The following is an 18629-nucleotide window of genomic DNA, read 5'->3' as shown; positions in this document are numbered from 1 at the left end:
AGGTCGTACACAAGGAGATTGCTGATGGGGGCAGAGTCAGTGATGACCAGATCCAATGTGTGCCCCCTGTTGTGTGTTGGGACGTTGACATGTTGAATGAGGTTTAGGCAGTCCAGTAATTGTAGAAAGGCAGATGCAGAGTGGCAGGAGGGGGTGTCGACATGAATGTTTATGTCTCCGAGAATGATGATATTGGCAGATGTAGTACAGAGGGTTGTGAGAAGGTCATGCATTTCTGGGATAAAGGCAGAGTTTCGTTTGGGTGGGCGGTAGATGAGCAGAATTGTCGTGGGGGAGGGGGGTTTACATTTAAATGCAAGGCATTCGAATGACGAGTGGTTAGGCAGAGAGAGGGGGGACAAATCCAGATCGAAACGGTGGAATACGGCCAGGCCACCACCGCGGCCAGTGCTACGGGATTTTTCTATGTACTTGTAACCGGGGGGACAAGCTTTGTTTAAAGTGGTATAGACCCCTGGCTGTTGCCACGTCTCCGTGAGGCACATGAGGTCCAACCCTTTGTCCAGTATGTGGTCATGAATGAAAGTGGATTTGAGGTTGAGGGATTGAATGTTCAATAATTCCATTTTAATGGTAGGAGGAGTAATGAATCTCTGTATGGGGCGAAGAACTGTGAAATCCACTCCTCTTTTTCTGTGCAGCCTGTGCAGTGTGAAATCCTCTCCACGTTTTCTATGCAGCCTGGAGTGAGGCAGCCTCACTATGTTTCCAGTGCTGCTACTAAATCCAGGTGCGACGAAGTTCTGATGACGTGTACGAGGTGCGACAGAGCGTGCAGCAGAGCAGATGGAAGGAATTGAATGACCAGGCTGGAAGTAGACAGACTTTTGCCGGGAGCTTCTATGCATGTAACGAAGTCGGCGTAGAAGTCCAAGTTGTTTGATAACTGAAATGCACGAGGGGGTCGTGCAGTTGTTAAATTCCAGCAGCTGAGAGGGGAAATATTTCAGCATGGTTGGGTTACCCGTTAGCCAGCCAGGCAAACCAGTGCCGCTAGTTGGCTGAAGGGCGGCTAGCGGAGGGCGGCTGGCGGAGGGCTGGCTACTGTGGAGGTAGCGGTCCCAGGCAACGAGGCCAACCCGCACCGGGGACAGCTGAAAAACTGCCCAGGGAAATATCTCACAACAGCGCTGGTCGAGACATGAGCTGGAGCGTGGTGGACGTTGAAGTAAACCAGGAGTGCAGGTGATCCGAATATGGATGACTGAAACGGCGGGTTTAGACGGGCGGCAGCAGGTAGGAAAATCCGCACAAAAAGCTCAGTGCACAAAATGCTCAATAAACCACGCTTAAAAACTACTAATAATCTGTAAAAAAAAAAAAAGGTCCGTAAAATCAACTATAGAAAGTTAGATCTAGCTCAGGCGGAGAAGCGGCGAACAGTCAACGCCAGCGTCCTCTCCCTCCCTCCTCATTCAGAGCAGTGCTAAGGCTTTAATGCCAGGCCACTTGCTCCCATCTCTTCAGACCCAGAGTGCCCCTTTCTCCTGTCACCTGCTACTATCTTGACACAAAAGCTATGTACCCCTCCAGGAACATTTGACAGTAGAGATCTCCACCGCCAGCAGTGGAGACAGGTACAGCATCTCGCCAACGTCTTCTGGAACAGATGGAGGCGGGAGTACCTTCCAGCGCTTCACAGCCGCAGCAAATGGCAAGACGACCGGAATAATGTAGAAGAGGGTGACCTGGTCCTGTTGCAGGACAAACAATTGCAGCGAAATGAGTGGCCCATGGCCCTGGTCACAAAGACATTCCCAGGCAAAGATGGAAGTCAGGAAGATTAAACTCAATCTTCAAAATCTGGGTCAGACAAGACCTTCCTGAGGCCTGTCTCTGAAATAGTTATTCTCATGATGGCCAAGGAACTGGACTCAAATTAGTCTCCCCTGTCCTCAAGATAAGCACCTCAATGTTTAAATATGTTTGTTGTTGTTTCATTTGTGGCATTTCATCAATACCAGGCGGGGAGTATCATGTTCTATAAGAACGGTTTCATTTATTTATGGTTGACGCCCCTCTAGTGATCACAGGGGTCATTGCGTCCTTTGTTTCGTTCTTCTTAAGTTTCATTTCTCATATGAGCCCCCATACATGCGGTCACGTTTTAGCTGCACAGTTCTACCTCTGTACAATCGTGTCTTGGAAAGTATCGGTTGTAAGTACCTCATTTGCAGCAGCATATTAATGCGTTTTGAGCACTTTGTGTTATTTATGCAAGTGAGCACTGGCCTCCATTATATGTTTGCCAAGCTAATGCTAGTTTCCTATTAGTCTCTGTGCATTGACATGTGCTATCTTCACTGTTGATTTTAGTGAAGGTTAGCTTTGTGATAGTGCTAGCACCGTTTCGGTTCATATCTCTGTGATTATGTATATATATATACAAATGAGCACAAGCTACTTACGAATATCTACAAGTTATTTACAGCTAGTTACACATCATTTAAAAGTGATATACTGTGTAGTACTTCATCGCTTTGTAGCTTAACTTTCATGTTGTCATTTATTTTATATACATGTGATGTCATATAGCATTGTGTAATTGGTGCTATCTTTTTTGTATCATTTCAGTTTTACAAACTAAAAACATTTTGAGAGAAAGGAGAGTAAAAGACCCTTCAAACTTCCCCACCTCCGACTGTCTCTTGAAGCCTATTGTTCGCTGTCTGTCTATTTGTGTATCCAGCACACACACATTGGGGACAGAACATTCAAGTTCATCTCAAAATGTAGGTGCATGCACGCCGATCATGGTCCAGCTTGGGCAAACTAAGAACGTTGTTGGCCTTGCCATAAGTTTTCTATCTCTTGATATCACAGTGATGATGCATTTTTGAAGCTTTTAAAGAAAAAATAGAAAAAAATTCTTTTTTACTACATTTAACCCATTATGAAATAAGGCACCCTAAAGAAAACCCATAGAAAGACCTTGGATTCACAATGAATTTCAATGGTGATGCGTCTTAAAAAAGTAATATAGTCCAAATGCAACACTGGCGTCAAATCCCTCTGTAAAGGGAGATGTAGCATGCAGGTTGCATCTGCCCATAAGGGGTTAAAAAGTTTTTGTAATAAAAATAAATAAGAATCACAATAAAATCTATGCGTTTTCCCATGGTGGCCTACTTGCAATAACCATACCATAGGTGGGGAATCGGTGGAGAAGACGCTTCTTTACATCTATATATGGTGGGTAGGCCAGTCTAACACATATAGCGAAGTCTGTTGCTACAATTTCCGTTCTTTTGGGTCTGTAGTCCAGCACATTGGACTTGAAATGAAACAATAAATGTGATGTTAAAGTGCATGGTATAGTATCATTTTGGCTTAAAAAATAAAATAAAATAAAAAAAATGGTCAAAAAGTGTGTTCTGCTCCAAATAAAAATGTGCTGCCCGAATAGTGACCTTTTCAGGATACAGTGATGTCATATATATATATAGATGTCAATCAGATATCCAGTTGGAAAACTGTCGACACCCACATATTTGTCTGTTTAATTTAATGGCTGGTTTTCAAAGTCGACAAGCCTGCTGTTATGGATCAATACAAAACAAAAAACTGCCGGCAGCTGATTGGTTTAAGAATAAATTGTGTTAGATTGACAGACCGACGCACACAGAACACATTTTTTCAAAATTGTAAAGAAGGCGGAGCCAGGCTGAAACAGTGAATACAAGAAGCCATTATGAGGCTGAAAAATAAGAAAAGAGGTAGAAGTGAACTGGAATCTGTATTCGGTCCTAAAATGGCCGTTGTAAACTAGCTTCAGGAACCAGACATTTTATCATTCCCCCAATGCCATAATATGGTCCTTTGCAATGAGCAGTTGCAAAGTTGTTCCACTCCAAAATCTTCCAAGTGGAGGCATAAATTCTGGAAGGGTCTGCAGAGAGGTAAAACACCTTCCCTGAGAGTTCCCTAGCTTTCTTTCAAGGAATCATATGAGATACCATTGAATTAGTGTTGTCATCCAGGATGAAGCACAGTCACTGTAATTCTCACCAAAATACAGAGAGAACTTTTGTGCACGCCTTGCATTAAGACCATAAACTCCTAAAAAGCCATTGTTAAGCCAGCAGGTCATCAAAAACTTCAGCCAGCCAGCGAGAATATCCTTCATCATAATTTTTTTTCTTTTCTTTTTTTTTTTTTTTAAATAAATAAAAAACGCTGTAGGCCAATCAAAACCAGATTAAATTGAAACGACAGAAATTTGATTTTTTTCTTCTATTTTTTTTCTCGTTGTGTCTGGGGAGACATTCCTGCAACATGCTAAATCCACCAAAACTAAAAAAGTACGGACAGACACAAAAAAAAAAAAAAAATGAATTTTTGTACAAATAAGATTCATGGTTCAGTCACATATACATACATATGAATTGGTTTAAGCAAAGCATTTCAGAATCAGGGACTTTTTAATTACTCTTCTTGACTTTATGGGTCTGGTAAAAAAATTTTTTACGTACCAAATGAGATGTCCCCAGTACCGGTCTTGTCAAATAACTGAAAGGCTACTATAAACAGGGCATCCGGGACACAAAGTACAGACTCAAAAGCCTGAAACTCCTGGAATGAGATCAGTCTGTTTGGAAAACAAAAGCAAACGGGGAAAGGTGGAGAGAAGAGAGCTTTGTTAAAATACAGTACTTCTGTGACAACAAAGTTGCATAAAAACCTACAGAACGGCCCTTGAGAAACTACTATAAAATAATGTTACGTAGCATATCCACATCATATGAAGCTGAGGGTGCATTTTAATTCGATCTTCACATAAGATTATAAAGCAATCTAGATCTAACCAGGAATGAAAGGGACTTTTTCAAGTTTGAGCCTCACAAGTCCTCAGCTGGCAGCTTAAATGAACAGTACCCTCCAAACATCAATTTCATTGGTAACAATGAAGAGATGACTCCGGGATCCTGGCCTTACAGGCCGCATTGACCATATAAGGCCCAATCTTTGTGTTCTTCTGCCCATTTTAAACTTCTCTTCTTGTTTGCCAAGTGGCTTTTTCCTTGAAACTATGCCAATAAGTCTAGCATCCCTGAGTCCTCTTCACTCTTGCAGATGAAACTGTTGAAATAATTTCCCCCTGAAAGAAACAACTGAAAATACAAACCACATAACGACCAGTGTAGGAACACAACCTACATGAGGAAAATTGACTTAGCTATTGAACTGCAAAAATGGACAGTAATCGAAGGCTCACTATAATGATCTGCAAATATATATAGATATACAGAATGAGAGCTAAATGTACTGTACAGTGTAGTATCTATTATCCCATCAGGAAATACTTCAATAGATCATAAACCATGTCTAATGGAACTGACAAAGAAAGCTTATCAGATGTCAATTTTGCAGTACATTTTTCTGATGTCTAACTCCAGATCACCATTATCAAATTACACATGGCACAACTGATCAACTACTCCATGCATGTCAACAACAGCATCTTGGAGAAGACTGGCCAATCCCTCCACCATTTTAGTTCACTATTTTACTGTGAACATGTACACACGTCAGTTCATGCCAAGCTTACCCATCTTTAGTGGTGTCTGCCACACCCGCAATCAGCTGCACAGTCTTGGGGTTGTGATGGAGCTGTGTGTGCAGGCCCAGAAACTTCTGCACAAAGTCAGCTGGGGTCATGTAGTGCTCCCCATCCTTGTCCACAACAGTTGCGTTCTAGAAAGGGAGCACAGACAAAGCAAAGCACAAAATACTGTCACAAACACAAACATTCTAGAAGAAAATGGAAGAATACGGCAGATACAGAGTACAATTTAAAACTAGTGTAAAATAACCATCTCGCGGTTGTATGCCTCTGCCAACCAGTCAAGTTGCAGTTTACATCCCTGTCTGTCCAGCATAACTAACTTCTAAACTTGAGGAATCCACAACATGTAGAGCTTAATGTATTTTTATATATTTCATGAAATAATGAAAGTGCAGTTTCTTTGTCATTGGAATTACCTATATATGTACATGTAAACAACATTAAATGTTGGGGGGGAAAAAAAACAACAACCTTATCTTATTACAACCGGACTACTGGAAGTGGATAAGACCAAGAAAAATATTTGATTTAATTTTTTTTTAAATAAAATGTTTAATAAACTTTGCATTCATAATTCTTTTTTTTCTTTTTTTTCTGTCAAACCAACAATAGAAGAATATGCAAACAAAAAGTGTTTGATACTAACTCTAAAATATCAACAAATGATTCCATCAACAATCAACAAACAAAATAACCCAAGATCTTTTTCTCAGCTATAGTAAAATTCTCTCCAGGCGTTCCCGAGATCACATTCATGAGAATAGGACAAATGTGATGTCACAGTGACCTTGACTGTTGACCACCAAAATATAAGCAGTTAATTATTGAGTCCAAACGGATGTTTTTGCCAAATTTGAAGAAATTCCCTCAAGGCGTTCCTGAGATATTGCGTTCAAATAATGGGACGGATGGAGACAGACGACGGACAAACAACAGACAAACAGATCGACTAACTGATGGACAACCAGAAAACATAATGCCTCCGGCTATGGCTGTCGCTGGTGCGAAGGCACAAAAAGGTACCCAAAAGTATGTTTCATTGGACTCAAACAGATAAGCAGTACATTATACAGCCTGGTTATGGACTTGATAGCCCCACGAAAGCCATCAGACTACCCAATTTTTAGGTGAGCTACATTTTTGGAACATGCGACTGACAGGTCTTTCTTGTTGCCCAGACGCGTCCTGTTAGATTGGTAAGAAATTAGCTATGATTGTCAGACCATACCCTCACTTGCCACACATTGGTTGCTAGCTAACTTAGAATATCAACTATGATCAATAGATAAGAAAAGGATTCTCCAAGGATTTTGCTGCTAACTAGCCAATTTAAGATAAAAGCACAACAATAACGTCCATATGTAAGCAAATTAGCTAGCTAATGTTTGAATATCTGATTAACCACAGATAGTCCTTAAAAGGCAGTCTAATTTAAGTGAACCTAACGTTAGTCAAATATTTTCATTGTATTGCCTGCAGGCCAGTGGTGCCAACTGCATGGATAGGGGAGTGGTCATCCTTGTGTGACAACGCACTACGAGGAGAACATTCTCATCTGATTGAAAATAGGACGATAAACGTGAAAAACTCTTACTTCTCCAAAACTAAAGAACGGGCATATTTAATACTTTAATTGTGTTTCTTCAATGCCCCCTTGTGCAAATCGCATATAAAGTGTTACTCCTTGAAACAATAAATAGTTCTGAATGTCTACTCTGACAGTAGGCGGCAGCAGTGCCCTTTTTTCATCATGAGAAGCATGCATCACAAAAGATCTGAAAAGTCTGTTTCTGGAAGTAGCCAACACTACCAAAATACTCAGAGTAATTGCAATTTCTGTCTCGTTTTCTCAGAATGCAGACAACTCTGGTGGAAAATAGACGGCTTGTTGCTGGGACAACAGTGTCTTAAGCACAAACCTGCAAAAACCAAGGTTTAAGGCTAATTTAGGAGGATCTCTACACAGGTGAAATCACACTCAGCAGAAATTAGCTCAGCAGTTGTAACCCAACTTCTTGTTGACGAATAAGCTCTTAGAAGAGCATTTAGAAGGGAACATGTTTTTTCAGAAAGACAAGACATTTTGATGGTATCATAATGAGCACTTCCAATTTAGTTCAGTCAGTTACCTCCAGCGATTAATAGAATAAACTGTATTTGTGCTCTCGTTTCACACATAAATGCAACATAGGCGAATAATCACAGTGCATAATCACAAACAAATGAATATTTCCATTTACATGCCATGCCACCACAATGACATATTTAATTATTTTTTAATCTCCCCAGCAAATGGGAAGTCATTAAATTATATTATATTATTGAATGCTTCATTGTGCTGGCATTATCGAAAAAGCAAGTAAATTATTCTCCTCCGATGTTTCTCATTAACAAGGCGTTCCTGTCTGCAGAACTGCTGCCACACAATTGGATGATTAGATTATTACACCTACTTATTCATGCAATTAAGTAGAAATGTGTTCGGTGAGTGTACATTTAACTTACAATATTGGAGGATTCATCTAGCTGACCTTGGCTACTGTAGCTTAGTTGAATGTTTAGCTAGCATGTGAGCTTCTGATTGCTGGCTTCATGCTACTGGGATGTCAGTGTTCACCAACTAACTAAACTTGTCATATGTACAGTAAGTTACAGTATATTACAGTATTTGTTTGGGGGATTCATGTAGCCATGAAAAACGCCTTTTGTTTTCTGCCCTGGGCAAGCTTACTGTAGATCGAAAGGGCTAGCTCACTATGTTTTGATATAGGTGGTCGTTAGCTGGTGGACCAGTTCAGACAGATCAGGTCAGAAGCTATGTTTTGACTGATTGGCGCTACATGGCTGCAATATCCCCATTCAAATGTTTAACATTTAGAGCATGCAGCCCAGTGTCTTGCGTAAATAGTTAATATAGAGTATATATTTTCTTTTCACCTTTCACTGTAAATTTTTTATGCCTCCTGAAGTCCAACCCATTGTCCACACCGTAGGAGGTGGAAACAGCACAAGTCATCTTACAGCTTGATACTATAGTGGCATTATTTTTTGGCAATACTTATTGCGAGGAGTAACTGTGCTTGCCAACAGGCCTCTGGTGGAAAATGAAAAATATTTATAATAAAAATAATCTTCTTGTTTGGGGAGGTTTTGGGTAGGTTTTTGGACCCCTAGATATTTGAAGTCCCTATGCTTTTGAAAATATAGTAATTCCCCACATGTAAATGATATAGAAGTGGACAGATTTGACAAAGGGACACCAGGGTACACTGCTTACATTTTTTTGCTTCATACATACGTCGCTCTGGATAAGAGCGTCTGCCAAATGCCAATAATGTAATGTAATGTAATACAACTTTACTAGTTCTATTTATCATCCTCCGTTTTTGCACACTTGTGGTCAAGGAGTTTCTAATTAACAAAATGTATAGATTTGCCTCTTACTTGTTTATGATTCTTAGCATTTCATTGCAAAATGTAAAAAGCATTTTTGCATTTTCACCTACTTTTCACTGTTTCACTGTTTTGTATTTGCGGCACTCTATACTTAGATTACAAACTAACTAACTAAATTACAATACTAACTTAGTATTTTAAATGGTACAAGTGTCATTTCAGCCATTTTTCAAGTCTCTGTGATGATCATCTCTGGAATTATAAAGCCTCAAAGTAGAACACTGCAAAATGGGTGAGGGTTGCCAGAACATGAGGCGAGGGGGTGAAGACACAAGACTTCCAGTTAACGCCAGTCTCACGCAAGTGCCTATGAACGCCAGACCATACTAATATTTGAATATTTGAAAATAGACATGCATGGACAACTTGAATATATAACATTAAAGGAGCACTGTCACGCTCGTTTCAGTTGAGATTATTTGGATTAAATGCTTAAATTATGTGTCTGCATTTTTAAAATCACCGTCAGTGTAGCAATTTCCTAAATTTGGGGCAAAACTTCTAAGGGCAAACACGTCCTGTAATGTCATATATTGGGCTATCCTGAGCGATAAGGTGGACAGCTCTGACTTCGCTGAGTTAGAGGACAAGCTTTTTTATTTTGACGAAAAAATACAACCTTACATTGCGATCGACTGGTTGGGCGCACTGTTCCAGCTAATGTTCAATGGTCAGTTGTGAAATACAGGGATTGAACTAGCCTACAGACTACTGTAACTGTGAGGTTACACTGCAGGATGTCAATTAAATTAAATCTTTAATTTAGCAATTAGGCTATTATCTGACTATACAATCCCAGGAGATCAGCAGCTTCTGAGATACTCAAACGAGGTCTGCCAACAACAATCATTCCACGTCAAAGTCACTCATATGAAATTTTTTCCCTATTCTGATGAATGATGTGAACATTAACTGAAGCTCCTGACCCGTATCTACATGGTAGGTGTAATAAAGTAATGAGATGTTACTGGATGCGTTTGGCTTGACTCTCACGCCTGTGTTTTCCAGAAGGTAACTGGTGCTCAAACTCCACCCTTGAATGCAGACTGGTTTATGGACAGCCACCCATCCAGGCGATCACATGACACTCCTAGGAAAATACAGTAACGTTAGCATGCAAATATCACGGAACTTAACTTGGCTAGCCTGAGTGATACAGTGGACAGCTCGGAATTAGAGGACAAGCTTTGATTTTTGACAAAAAAAGACAACCTTGCAGCTTTGAACCGTAATTTACAGAGAAAGAATTGCATGAACGAGAGAGACATACAGCGAAGGACGAGGCAGCCGAACCCAACAGCTTTCTAGCTCTGACCACTCATCTATTTGAATGGGTACTCCATGGCGAACGACAGCGGAGGGGTGTAAGAGTTCTCCTGCCAGAGGCAGTGTGTAGCCTCTGCAGCACATCAAAGATACCCATCTCCCAATGGTTTATTGATGATGGAGATGGCTGCACTGGAGCCATGCCCTAACTCGGCAAAGGCAGAGCTGTCCTCATATCACTCAGGCTAGCCAAGGTAGGTTCCGTGATATCTGTATGCTGAGGTTACCGTATTTTCGTTGTGTCATGTGATCGCCTGGATGGGTGGCCGACCATAAACCAGACTTTGTGTTCGAGGGTGGAGTCTGAGCACCAGTTACTTTCTGAGGAACACAGTCCAGAGATTCAAGCCAAACACGTCCAGGGACGCCACTAGATGCGTTTGTTTAGAGAAGTTTTGCCCCACATTTAGTAAACAGCTACACCGATGGTGATTTAAAAAATGCCTACACACATAATTTAAGCATTTAATCCAAATAAGCTCAACTGAAAAAAGCATGACAGTGTTCCTTTAATAATAAACCAAACTGTTGACTTGGGCACGCCCAGGGTTTTTGCAATGTTCTTGATTGATTGATTGATTGATTGTCATTCCTGAGCCGGAGCTCAAAATTAAAAACACCTCTCATGCTAAACTTTCCGCAAACCAGTGCCTAACCCAGAGTGAGAGGCAGCGATTCAATTGTTGGAATATTACACTACATCACCCATCATATGTATGAGATGTTCTAAGTGAAAGTATTAATTCCAAGCAATTAATTGACATTTTCACCAAACCACTGAGCACAATTTCAACATCATATCAAGCACTTATCATTAGCCTAATCATTAAATTAAGCAGGAAACCCAGGCTGTAATTTTATAAACTGGCCTAAATGGTACACTTACAACAGCCAATTTACTCATTAATTTATCACCACAGAAAGCTGACCTGCTGAATTGTTATTTTTTGAGCAGCATATTAAAATACTGTTGTCAGATATAGATTAGAGAGCATTTGAGCCACAGACACTGCAAAGAGTGCAGTAGCAGACAAGGTCAAATAACTTCTGCAATGACAAGCTGCTCTTGTAGTGTTATAAAGCAGATATAAAGCTCAATCTCATTCTCGTCCAATGAAAAAAAATAAAAATAAATAAATAAATGGTGTGAACAGTGTAACACCGTGAAGAATCAACCAAAAGTGTGGGGGCAGACCAATTACATTTTGTAAGAAAAAAAAACTATAGAATGACAAATCCAATGAGGCGAATGCAGTGCATGTTCTCTACTGAATATATAAAGACCATTTACACAAAGTTAAAAGCAAAATTGGAGTGTTCATTCCACACACCTTCGTTGGTCTAGCAGTTGTGGCTAGTGGTTGATTTTTCACAAAATGACCCAATACTGATGACCCATGAATATCTCTACGATGAAAGCATAAAAGTCAGCAGCCATATCACCATGCACCCTGCTCCCGCTGAATGGCAGAAGTTATGCAGGAGTAAGCCTGGTTAGGACTTGGATGGGAGGACCACCCAGGAAAACTAAGTTGCTGCTGGTAGTAGTGTTGGTGGACCAGTGGGGGGGCATACTTCACTCTGGTCAAATAAACCCTAATGCCCCAGTACAGTGATGGGGACATTGTGCTGAAGAAGACGGCGTCTTTTGGATGAGACACTAAACCGAGGCCCTGACTCACTGTGGTCATTAAAGATCCCATGAGACTCTTTGCAGAGCTGGGGGTTCCCCAGTGCCCTGGGTAAATTCCCTACCTGGATCTTTCAACCTGCCACTTAATCTCCCCTAATTTTTTTAAAGAAATCACTCAAAATAAATGCAACTATACATCTAAAGCTGAACTGTACACTACATGTGTGCTTCAACTATGATAAGCATAAGGCAACAGATTCAACCAGTGTGTCCTTGCTGCCTCAGACAGCTGAAGACCCATGTTAATGTCAAGCTCTCAAAAAAGTAATGCAATGAGAAACCGCCTGCAGAAAGAGACCCATGAATAGTCCAGGCATGTGCAAGTGACCTTTGATAACAAGCGCTGGACACCACCTACTCCAAGGACTGTTCATAAGTGAATCAGTTGTGGGTGCACAGTGCACAGTGCAGTCTCAGGTTATATTAAAGGGTATGTTTTTACAGCAGTGTTTATACATAGTCCGCCCATTTCAGGACACCATAATGTCTGCAACATATAGCTTCACAGTTGTCTGTAATTGCTCAGATATGTTTAATTGCCTTAATGCAGGTATAAGAGAACTCAGCACCCAGCCTTTCCTCTAGTCTTTTGATCACCTTTGGAAAATATTATTGCTGTTCATCTCAACATGAGGACCTGTCAAAGAAGCCATTATGACACTGAGAAACAAGCATAAAACAAACAAACCTTAGGCTTACCAAAATCAACTGTTTGGAATATAATTAAGAAAAGAGAGAGCACTGGCAAGCTTAATAATCACAAAGGGACTCGCACTAGTCTCTACAGTTTGCAAAGAATGGTGCAAAAAAACTTTAAAAAATCCTGTGAGCTGCAGTTATGCAAACAGAAACACCTTGTTAATGAGAGACGTCAGAGGAGAATGGCCAGTATAACAGTATAACCATTGTGGTATGCAGGAGAGCATCTCTGTGCACACAATGCATAATAACTCTTAAGTTGATAGGCTGCAGCAGTAGAAGTCTAATAAGTCTAATGCATACCTAATAAAGTGCTCGGTGAGTGTATGTGATATGGATGATGAAGTGCATAGTCCCACAGATAACCTTTTGAGAGAGGAACATGAAGAATCAGCCATATCCATCCTGATGAAAATCAGTGGATATATACAGCGCCCTCCATAATGTTTGAGACAAAGTCCATTTATTGATTTGCCTCTGTAGTTCACAATTTGAGATTTGTAATACAAATTTTAAAAATCGAATTGTCAGATTTTAATAAAGGGCATTTTTATACCTTTTGGTTTCATCATGTAGAAATTACAGCTGTGTTTATACATCGTCCCCCCATTTCAGGGCACCATGATGTTTGGGACACAGCAATGTTATGTAAATGAAAGTAGTCATGTTTAGTATTTTGTTGCATATCCTTTGCATGCAATGACTGCTTGAAGTCTATGTTTCATAGACCTCCACAGCTAATGACAGAAGAATTTTCTCCATAATAAAGAGAAATCCCCAAGCACCTGTCCGACAAATCAGGAGTCAGGTGTGGATTTGTCAATGACCACGGTCTGCCGAGGATAAAAGAGCAACCACAATTCTAGAAAAAGGCCTTGTGAACAGATAAGAGTGAAGGAACTGCCCAAGACCCTGTGAAACACGGTGGTGGGGGTGTTATGGCCTGGGCATGTATGGCTGCCAAAGGTACTGGCTCACTTATCTTCATTGCTGATGGTAGTCGCAAAATTAATTCTGAAGTGCACAAGACAATGATCCCAAAGCAACAAAGGAGATTTTCAAAGCTAAAGAATGGTCCAAATTTGAGTGCCCAAGTCAATCACTTGATCTGATCCCAACTGAGCATGCCTTTCATATGCTGAACAGAAAATCAAAGGGAACCAGCCTCCGAAACAAACATGAGCTTGAGCATGAGCCCAGCAACGGGTGATGGCTATGAAACATAGACTTCAAGCAGTCATTGCATGCAAAGGATATGCAACAAAATACTAAACAGGACTACTTTCATTTACATAACATTGCTGTGTCCCAAACATCATGGTGCCCTGAAATGGGGGGACGATGTATAAACACAGCTGTAATTTCTACATGATGAAACCAAAAGGTATAAAAATGCCCTTTATTAAAATCTGACAATTTGATTTTTTAAATTTGTATTACAAATCTCAAATTGTGAACTACAGAGGGAAATAAATAAATGGGTCTTTGTCTCAAACATTATGGAGGGCACTGTATATATCCACTGATTTTCATCAGGATGGATATGGCTGATTCTTCATGTTCCTCTCTCAAAAGGTTATCTGTGGGACTATGCACTTCATCATCCATATCACATACACTCACCGAGCACTTTATTAGGTATGCATTAGACTTATTAGACTTCTACTGCTGCAGCCTATCAACTTAAGAGTTATTATGCATTGTGTGCACAGAGATGCTCTCCTGCATACCACAATGGTTATACTGTTATACTGGCCATTCTCCTCTGACGTCTCTCATTAACAAGGTGTTTCTGTTTGCATAACTGCAGCTCACAGGATTTTTTCAAGTTTTTTTGCACCATTTTTGCAAACTGTAGAGACTAGGAGATCAACAGCTTCTGAGATACTCAAACCACCCTGTCTGCCAACAACAATCATTCCACGGTTAAAGTCATTTAGATCACATTTTTTCCCCATTCTGATGGTTGATGTGAACATTAACTGAACCTCTTGATCTGCATCTACATGATTGCATGCATTGCACTGCTGCCACACAATTGGCTGTTTAGATAATCGCACAAATAAGTAGGTGTAATAAAGTAAAAATGTTCTTAATAAAGGGCTCTGTGAGTGTATAATTGCTCCAAATAATGGCTTGTAATGTCCGCCGCCACAAACAGACGATCATTTCCCTCAGTCCAAACTGAAATATCTTTACATTGCAAATTGAAATACACATAAACCTGTGCCTGTAAACTGTCAATGTTAACAAACCCTGTATTATGGAAACAATAATGACTTCATATAGGATATTACAGGACAACTAAAACTTGAATGTGACAAAAGACACAAAAGGGTAAATGGCAGATGCAGGGAGAACTAATAATGAGGTGGTGAATGTGTCAGAGCACGTTTGAGAGGTCAAGGGATCCCAAAACATGCAAAAGACAAAAATCTGCTCAAAAAGTACTTAAAACATTCATTACAATAAATTTTAAAAGTTAAATGTTTAGAACATGGTATTACATGGAGGCCTGTAGCGTAGTGGTTAAGGTACATGACTGGGACATGCAAGGTCGGTGGTTGTAATCCCAGTGTAGCCACAATAAGATCCGCACAGCCGTTGGGCCCTTGAGCAAGGCCCTTAAGCCTGCATCGCTCCAGGGGAGGATTGTCTCCTGCTTAGTCTAATCAACTGTATGTCACTCTGGATAAGAGCATCTGCCAAATGCCAATAATGTAATGTAATGTAATAAAGTTTCTTTCACAGATATCGTGATGCCATATACCTTAAGTTTGTACAGTGTATAACTGCATCCAGAAAACGGGTGTCTTTCACCACTTCAGTACAAGTACAGAACATCTCCGCCAAGATCATCATATTGGACATCACTTACCTCTGCACACACCGACAATAATGCATATTAAATAACCTTTCTTTACATTTTCACATTGACAAATATGATCTAATCCAGTTGCCACAGTCGAGAAAGTCAACAAGGTGAAATCTTAAATATTTAATTGTACTATAAACCTAATTAAATCCAATGCAAATGACAGGCTTGGGAATATGCAAGAACTTTTGCAATGAAAATATACATTCGCTATTGAAACAGTAACCTTCTGTTAGCTTGAAGGTTATAGCAAGGGTACACGACTTAAATCACCTGCCAAGAAGCCGATAAGTATAAAAGCATGCGCCTGGGACCTCAATTTCATGCCACCAAATACATTACATTTAATTTTTGTCTCTTACCTTCAGAAAGATAGCCTTCAGTTCATGGGGATCGGCCCTTTTGGTTGATTGCACCTGAGAAGATTTTACACACAGCTTATCAGATAAAAGGAGCAATTTAAAAAGAACCATAAAATGAATGGCATAGTTATAAATGCACGAGATTACTTGTAGGTTTACTTTCCGAGGAGGTCAACAACGACCGAGTAACCCGATTTATGCTTAGACAGCTCCAAGCAAGTAAAATATCTTTACGTAAGCTTGTAGTTAAACCTCGGCAATCAAATCAATTCCAGATGGCATATTCTGATGCAACCTGTCCTTAAATTACATCGTCTCGTAACCAGTTACAACTGGGTGTGAGGTTATCAAATTCCAATAAACAATGCCCATTAGCTAACAATAGCAGCATGTAGTAAAACAATGTACACCACAAACTTGCTCCTTTTCGAATGACAAGGTTTGTCACTGCTCTGGTCATCGTAGCCCGTTTAACCTACGAACTATTAAGTAACTAATTTAACTTAAACTACTGGGCATTTAAACATAGCTCGAAGTTCAAATAGCTTATCATAGATACATGAAAGCCTTGGCGAAAGTTCACAAGCCAGTTTGATTTCAAGACAATTCATTTGGCTAACGTTAGCCAGCTAGCATTATCATGCAGCCCAACATCAGCTTCCTTAGTAAGGACCTACGCTACACAAGCTGAAGAAACAAGTCACGATCCATATTTAACGGACACTGACTATGATAATGTAAGAGATAACAGTAGCTAAACACACGTCAACAATACTGTGATGAGCAAAGCTGAACTGCAGCCCAAACAAAATAAACATAAAAGCAAATTCCAAGGCCAAGCAAGCGGTCGGACGGAAACGAAAGGATGCTTGTAGCAGGATATATGGTGCGATTTAAAAATCCACTCTAACTGCATACGTACACCCTTGCATGTCACCATTAATTTATTTAAACAAGTAAAACACAAGAATAAAAGTAACAGCAATCTCTGTTAAGTGAAATATAGCTGGAGTCACCTTGACCGCCATGCTGGCTGAAACGTCACTTCGCTTTGCGCAGGCGCGAGGCGATCGAATGCAAGAACCAAACTATTTTTCTACAGTCTATGGGACTAACAGGCAAAAGGATTGGCTGTGTCTCAAATTGCACACTGGTGTACTCGTCCACTCGTCTTCTTACAGGCTTAATTTACTATTGCAGCAAGTAAACTACTTAGAGTACAAGAACAATCCGTTAACGGAATTTTACTATAACGCCATGACTCTTCTGACCGTAAGGTCATTGCTGTACATTGTATGGCGGAACAACACGCCTTGCAATAACTGAAAATAGCATTACTTTGACTGCATTTTTAAAATTCGCGTAGCTTGTCGGCAACTAAATAGCTAGTAAACCACCGGAAGACAATTTCACAACCAAGACAGCCATCCTGCAAGTTTTTGGAGAACATTTAGGCCTACCCGATCTGTTGCAAATAGAAAAAGCTACCTAGTAAAACTTAAATACAACTTTTCACAAAAACAAAAAAAAGTGAGATTGATGGTAGTTTAACTGATGAATTAACATCCTTACTTGATTAAGCTAGGTAGTTACTCCATCGAAAAACTCCTTACATAAAGTTTATCCTGTTTTGTACAAATCTGTCATCAGTCGTCCTCTGAATGTTAAGTAGTATGACAAATCAATTTGGAAATAATTGGCTACTTGCAACAGATGGCCTCATTTTCTGTTGTTGCTGTTCAACTGTCCACAACACCAATTTTGTTTGCTTTTTTCTGCTTGTGAATACCCAGTCATGCATTTCAGCAGCAAGGGCGTAAATCCAAGTATAAGCTTCCAGATTTCAGAGTTAAAACTGCACGTGTTGCCCTCGCCACTTTTGGGAGTAGCCTACCTTTAAATATCATAAGTACAAGGCATTGTACTGAAAAATGTTAAGGGTCAAATTATCTTCAGTTTAAGATTACTGTGCAAGTCACATAAAGCTGCACTTGCCGAATAGACTGCACTGGAAAGGATAATAACATGGCATTGCAACAGTGTAATATGTCTGGTGTGCTTCACTTCAGCACGGTCATTTATTTTATTGAGCTTTCACTCTGCTCTAGTCCATTTTTTTTTTTTTTTTGAATTAAATGTTTTATTCGGATCTGCACTGAAGTGAAGTAATAGACCATAAAGGGTCATTTATATTTGACAACAGATTATTTTAGAGTGCTCTCCCCAAGGGAACACTTGCTTGTCACTGTGACCTTGTTATGTTTTCTCAGATAACAACTTGGGTATTCCCAGATAACCTGGATAAACTACTGTCTCACGCCTGGGCTGTATAGTGACGCAATCGTGTGTATAGAAAACTACTCTTAATCTTTTGACATAGTGATTATGATTAATGATTGATCCACAAGGTTATCAAATAGTAAACAAAAGGGAATTCCAAATGATAGTGTATGTCTGTGGCTTAGAATTGGGAAAAGAATGTGAAACAATATTTGTATTGTAGTATTCTCTTTTATGTTCAGGCAATCGGATTGAAAGCGCCGCCCTTTGACCAATCAGCTCTTTGGAAATGGACGTCTCTCCATGACATTATTTTAAATAAGCTAAATTGAATCAACTTTACGTTTTAGG

At 40.0% G+C, this 18629-nt stretch overlaps 1 protein-coding gene across 1 annotated transcript in view; it reads right to left on the bottom strand.

Moving 5' to 3' along the window:
* Window positions 1–17119, bottom strand: part of slc25a12 (solute carrier family 25 member 12) — a 72575-nt gene extending 55456 nt beyond the window's left edge. The window contains exons 1-4 of the mRNA XM_061234241.1: window positions 17015–17119; window positions 15999–16052; window positions 5570–5715; window positions 4494–4609 (exon numbers count right to left, since the gene is read on the bottom strand). Coding sequence (XP_061090225.1) covers window positions 4494–4609; window positions 5570–5715; window positions 15999–16052; window positions 17015–17026 — 328 coding nt within the window. The 5' untranslated portion in view covers window positions 17027–17119. The remainder of the gene's footprint in view (window positions 1–4493; window positions 4610–5569; window positions 5716–15998; window positions 16053–17014) is intronic.
* Between the last annotated feature and the right edge of the window lie 1510 nt (window positions 17120–18629).

Source organism: Conger conger, chromosome 3 (assembly GCF_963514075.1).
Source record: "Conger conger chromosome 3, fConCon1.1, whole genome shotgun sequence".
NCBI lineage: Eukaryota > Metazoa > Chordata > Actinopteri > Anguilliformes > Congridae > Conger > Conger conger.
This window is presented reverse-complemented; position numbering and strand designations above follow the sequence as displayed.